The sequence below is a fragment of the Coffea arabica genome, chromosome 4e (assembly GCF_036785885.1).
Source record: "Coffea arabica cultivar ET-39 chromosome 4e, Coffea Arabica ET-39 HiFi, whole genome shotgun sequence".
NCBI lineage: Eukaryota > Viridiplantae > Streptophyta > Magnoliopsida > Gentianales > Rubiaceae > Coffea > Coffea arabica.
Window position 1 is genome coordinate 6,682,082 of NC_092317.1, and position 5,084 is coordinate 6,687,165.

At 37.7% G+C, this 5,084-nt stretch overlaps 1 protein-coding gene across 1 annotated transcript; it reads left to right on the forward strand.

Moving 5' to 3' along the window:
- The first annotated feature begins 363 nt into the window (after window positions 1-363).
- Window positions 364-3,747, forward strand: LOC113741379 (tropinone reductase homolog At2g29150-like). Its single transcript, XM_027268898.2, has 2 exons — window positions 364-1,334; window positions 2,584-3,747. The coding sequence occupies exons 1-2, from the start codon at window positions 555-557 to the stop codon at window positions 3,352-3,354; spliced, it is 1,551 nt and encodes a 516-aa protein (XP_027124699.1). The 5' UTR covers window positions 364-554; the 3' UTR covers window positions 3,355-3,747.
- Window positions 3,748-5,084: the final 1,337 nt, after the last annotated feature.

The window sequence follows — 5,084 nt, forward strand, 5'->3', positions numbered from 1 at the left end:
ATAACTAATTAAATTACATATTATATATAATTGTATATATATATTTATTTATATATATAAACTTTTTTTTTGCGGGTGGCGGGGCGAGGGTATACTCCCCCGCCCCCCGCCCCATTACTAAACGAGGGGAAAAAATTCCCTCCCCCCCCCCCCCCCCCCCGCCCCGAGAGCCCCCCGTGGGGCGAGCACCTGCCCCATTGCCATCCCTACCCATATATGCATTACTCCCAGATTTTTTTTTTTTTTTTTTGCGAAATTTTGGGGATAAATTCTTGATAGCCTTTATTTCTTGAAATCCTTTAACTGTATTAAATTGTGAAACTGATCCGTTACAAAACTTACAAAACACCAAAAAGTGATTTCGTCCTCTCTTGATCCTTTTTAAGTAGTTTGTTACTGCGATTTGTCATTATTAATGTTACCACCAAAAGGTATGTAACGCAGGTTTGCAGCTCCCAACTCCTTTATAATCCTTGGCAAGATCTAGTCCACTACCAGTTTACCGAGCTCAATTCTATCAAGTGCCTGAGTTATCTAAACAAACTACATCAATCATGGCACTGACTAGAGAAAACACCTCAACTTCAAGGTGGTCTCTGTTAGGCAAGACAGCTCTTGTCACCGGTGGAACTCGCGGAATCGGACGCGCAATTGTGGAGGAGCTAGCTCAACTTGGTGCCACTGTCCACACTCTCGCAAGAAAAGAAGCAGAGCTAAATCAACTCTTACAAGAATGGTCCTCAAAGGGGTACAAGATCACTGGCTCCATCTGCGATGCATCCTCAAGAGAGCAAAGAATTGAGATCATCGAAAAGGTCTCTTCCCTCTTTGATGGAAAGCTTAATATCCTAGTAAATAATGTTGGAACAGGCGTGAGGAAGCCAGCTGAAGATTTTACAGCTGAGGAATATCATATGATTATGTCTATGAACCTCGAATCTTGCTTCCATCTCTCCCAACTTGCTTATCCTCTTCTGAAGTCATCTGAGAATGGAAACATCGTATTCATCTCCTCCGTTGCAGGTTTGGTAGGTCTGCAATATTCAGCTGTTTATTCAGCAACTAAAGCTGCAATGAATCAACTCACAAGGAATTTGGCTTGTGAATGGGCTAAAGATAACATTCGGGTCAATTCTGTTGCACCTTGGTTCATCAGAACCCCACTGGTGGAAGATTGGATTGGGGCTAATGACAACTTGAAGAAAATAGAATCAAGAACTCCCATGAGGCGAATTGGAGAGCCTGAAGAAGTTTCATCCCTCGTGGCATTCCTTTGTCTCCCTGCTGCTTCATACATCACTGGACAAGTTGTGCCTGTCGATGGAGGAATGACTGTGAATGGATGTCAATGGGATTAATGTATTAGGGATTTAATCATCAATAAGTTTCTTGCCAAACTGCCAATGCTTTTGTTGATCGTGTAATATAAACATGTTGCTTGTGTTATATGTATGTGTTTATCATAGTACTCGACTGGCATTATCAGATTAGTGTATGTGTTGCTTATTAAATTGCATTTATGTGTGTGTGTGTGTGTGGGTGTGTTGCTTGTTAATGACATTATTGTGTTCTCAACCACTTACTGCATTCTGATTTTAGATTGTTTTCCTTTTTGTCCAGAAAAGAAAAATAAAACCAGAAGCAATTGTTAACCCAGAGGGTAGTGTTGTAATCTTAATAATAGTTTAGGCACATATCTGTCAGCTTAGTCAATATAAGAGCCAGGTGGAGTGCCTAAAACTTTGTGTGGAGTGACAACAATATTTTTGCCATAATCTAAGTACACATGAGTATTATATGCGAAATTTGAGTTTTAATAAATCAATTCTACAAAATCAATTATAGAATCAGAAATAGTTGTTTTCTTCTTTTTTTTTAATAAAACAGAAAACAATATTATTAATAAACTAGTTGAAAATCATCCAACACGATTTACTTGACAAATACACTGCACTAATGACAAAAAATATATAAAACATGTCACAGATATACCTAATGTAAAAAATCTTTAAATTTAACAGAGTTATAAAATATAAAATAAATAATTGTCAATCAGAAGAAGTTGACAACATGCCCCAAAAATTAAACATGTCTGACCAACCTCCCTCCGTCCCTCCCTCCCTCCTTCCTAGACATGAGCTCCACATGGACATTGAGATGTTAAAAAAACCCATTATGACTTTTGGGTTGCACAAGCAATGGTCCATATGAATCCCATAAAATCCACCACTTTCACAGGTTTCAATTGGGGAAGAGAGGACTTCGGCCCGTCTGGGCAAGAAGCCCATGAATTACCTCCAAAGTGGATCCTTTGGAAATAGTACTTCACCCAGAGTTGTCGATGATCTCGCCGAAGACCTTATCAAGAAAAAAATATGACGAAAGTTTAGATTATACCACGTCCAATACTCCAATGTGGTGTGCAATTGCGATTGGCACCATCCCATTATAAAATCAGATAATTAATTGCTAATCCTTCCCACTATTTCTTGTCGTACTAGTTTGTACCCGGAGCTCCGCTAGAAGAGGAGAAATATCAAATCTGATCTTTTTTCAACCATGGAAAATAGTGGGACAAACCAGAGCTCAAGGTGGTCTCTGTTGGGAATGACGGCTCTGGTCACAGGCGGTTCTCGCGGGATAGGCCGCGCAATCGTGGAGGAACTAGCTGAACTAGGTGCAACAGTCCACACCTTTTCAAGAAACGAAGCAGAGCTCAATCAAGTCTTGCAGGAGTGGTCGTCAAAGGGATTCAAAGTCACTGGTTCAATCTGTGAAGCATCTTCAAGAGATCAAAGAAGCCAGCTCATGGAGAAGGTTTCCTCCACCTTCAATGGGAAGCTCAACATCCTGGTAAACAATGTTGGGACTTGCATAGGAAAGCCTGCAGCTGATTTTACTGCTGAAGAGTATAATCTGATTATGTCCACGAATCTTGAATCCGGTTACCATTTCTCCCAACTTGCTCATCCTCTCTTGAAAGCATCTGGGGTGGGAAATATTGTGTTCATTTCCTCTGTTGCAGGTCTAGTGAATGTGCAGTATTCATCTATTTATGGTGCAACTAAAGGTGCAATGAATCAACTGACGAGAAATTTGGCTTGTGAATGGGCTAAGGATAACATCCGCGTCAATTGTGTTGCTCCTTGGATGGTCAGAACATCCCTAGTGGAATTTGCCCTAAACGATGTGGAATTCTCAAGGAGAATTGAAGCAAGAACTCCAATGAGGCGCCCTGGAGAGCCAGAAGAAGTTTCAGCAGTGGTAGCTTTCCTTTGTCTTCCAGCTGCTTCCTATGTTACTGGACAGGTAATTGCTGTTGACGGAGGACTGACTGTTAATGGATTCGAGTAGAAGAATCAGGGCCATTCAGAGAAGCTTTTTTTTTTTTGAGAGTTTGAGATTATATGTGTTGTTATCAAGTTCTACTAGTCTTTGTCAATTTTTATTTTTTTTTTGGTTGATAAGGAATCCGCAATCACTATTCGAGAACATGCGCTGGGTAAATCCCGCAAGCCTTTGTCAACTTTGTTTTCACAGACAAAGCTATCTGTCATTATCGTCCGTTTGCAAATTGGAATTTACCGCAACACGTATAATGGGCCATAGTTTGTTCTGTAAGCAGACGGCCAGAAGCAACTGGTTGGAGTTTCGCCTTTGCATTTTAGGCAATTCTTGTAATTTTCTAATCTGTCATCATAGACGAAACTTTTCAAGGATTGGTCGACACTGGCCAAGATCTGCCTATTTGTTTATGGTTTATAACTTAACTTTTAGAGCCATTAGCATCCTCTTGTTTTATTCATTGGGGTGCTTCAATTTTTTTTTTTTTTTTTTTGCAACACAAGAGAGAGAGAGAGAGAGAGAGAGGGAGGTAGGAATTAAGAATTGTCGAGAGAACAGGAGTATTTAAATCCAAAATCTCTAATTTTTAGAGTCTCAGCGTAAACTACTAAATCAAAACCTCTTCAACTATTTAAGCTTTGGCGTTTAGTCGAAACATAAAAGCCAATCAAGGATGGTAAATCAATTTACAACCAATTCTGCAATCAATCCGGAACTTGTATTCAGATGTTTGAACTGCTAAGAAAGGATCATGTTTTGAATATCAAGAGCATTCAAAAATGTGTACTGTTAAAATGCTTATTTCAAGAGGATTAAATAATTTGTGATTTGCTAGATGGATTATATCCAACTGCATGATATGCTAGAAAGAAAAAGAAACATGTGACATTCTGTATTCTACAGTAGAGGCATTTCCACCTCAAAAAAAGCACCAAAAGATTTGTCATTTTATATAGTCCACACTAGGGGCATTTAAAATTCTTTTAAAAAAATCGATTAATCAGCCAATCCAATTTGAATGCGACATCAAACATCATTAAAATGGAATTGAATTAACTTCTAATTTTAAATTCTATAAAACAGTTTGGAAATAGATATTAAAATTCAATCTCTCAATTTCCCATTACCAATCGAATTACTAAATTTCATATTTTAATTAAATATTGTATACTTATTGATATATTAAATTACATATTAATGTATCAGTAAATAGTGTTATAATTTATAATTTGTGCTACTATACAAAAATGTGAGGTTAAAAACGTATTAATTAATATATTAATAATCTTTATATTGCTAATTACATATTAAATATACTTAATTAATCTACATTTGGAAATCCAGTTTAAAAGTTTGGATATTATGGAAATAGTGACTATCTATCCAATATCTAATTACCAATATCCAAATCTAGTTAGAGGATTTTTATTTTTGCACAATATGAAGGGACAGAGTAAGCTATTGAGCTCAATGAGCTGTCCAAAAATTTCTTCTGTTGACATCAAAGAAGGCCGGTTAGGCGGCCATAGAATGCATGTCCAAAATCTTACTGTCGTCGTACCAGTGATGCAGCACTTGTAAATAACAGGTCTCTTCCACAAACAAAACCTGTAAATTTTTTTAGAACCTTCAAATATGTACAGATCCACTACAAAGGAATTCAGATGCTTTGAATTCTTAGATACAAAGGTAGAATACATGACGAACCTAATCAATTGGCTCAGCAACATACAACAGCA

Coding starts and splice junctions, on each gene's coding strand:
- LOC113741379 (XM_027268898.2), top strand. CDS start 555: ATGGCACTGACTAGAGAAAACACCTCAACTTCAAGGTGGTCTCTGTTA. Junction 1,335..2,583: donor CTGTCGATGGAGGAATGACT/GTGAATGGATGT, acceptor GGGACAAACCAG/AGCTCAAGGTGGTCTCTGTT.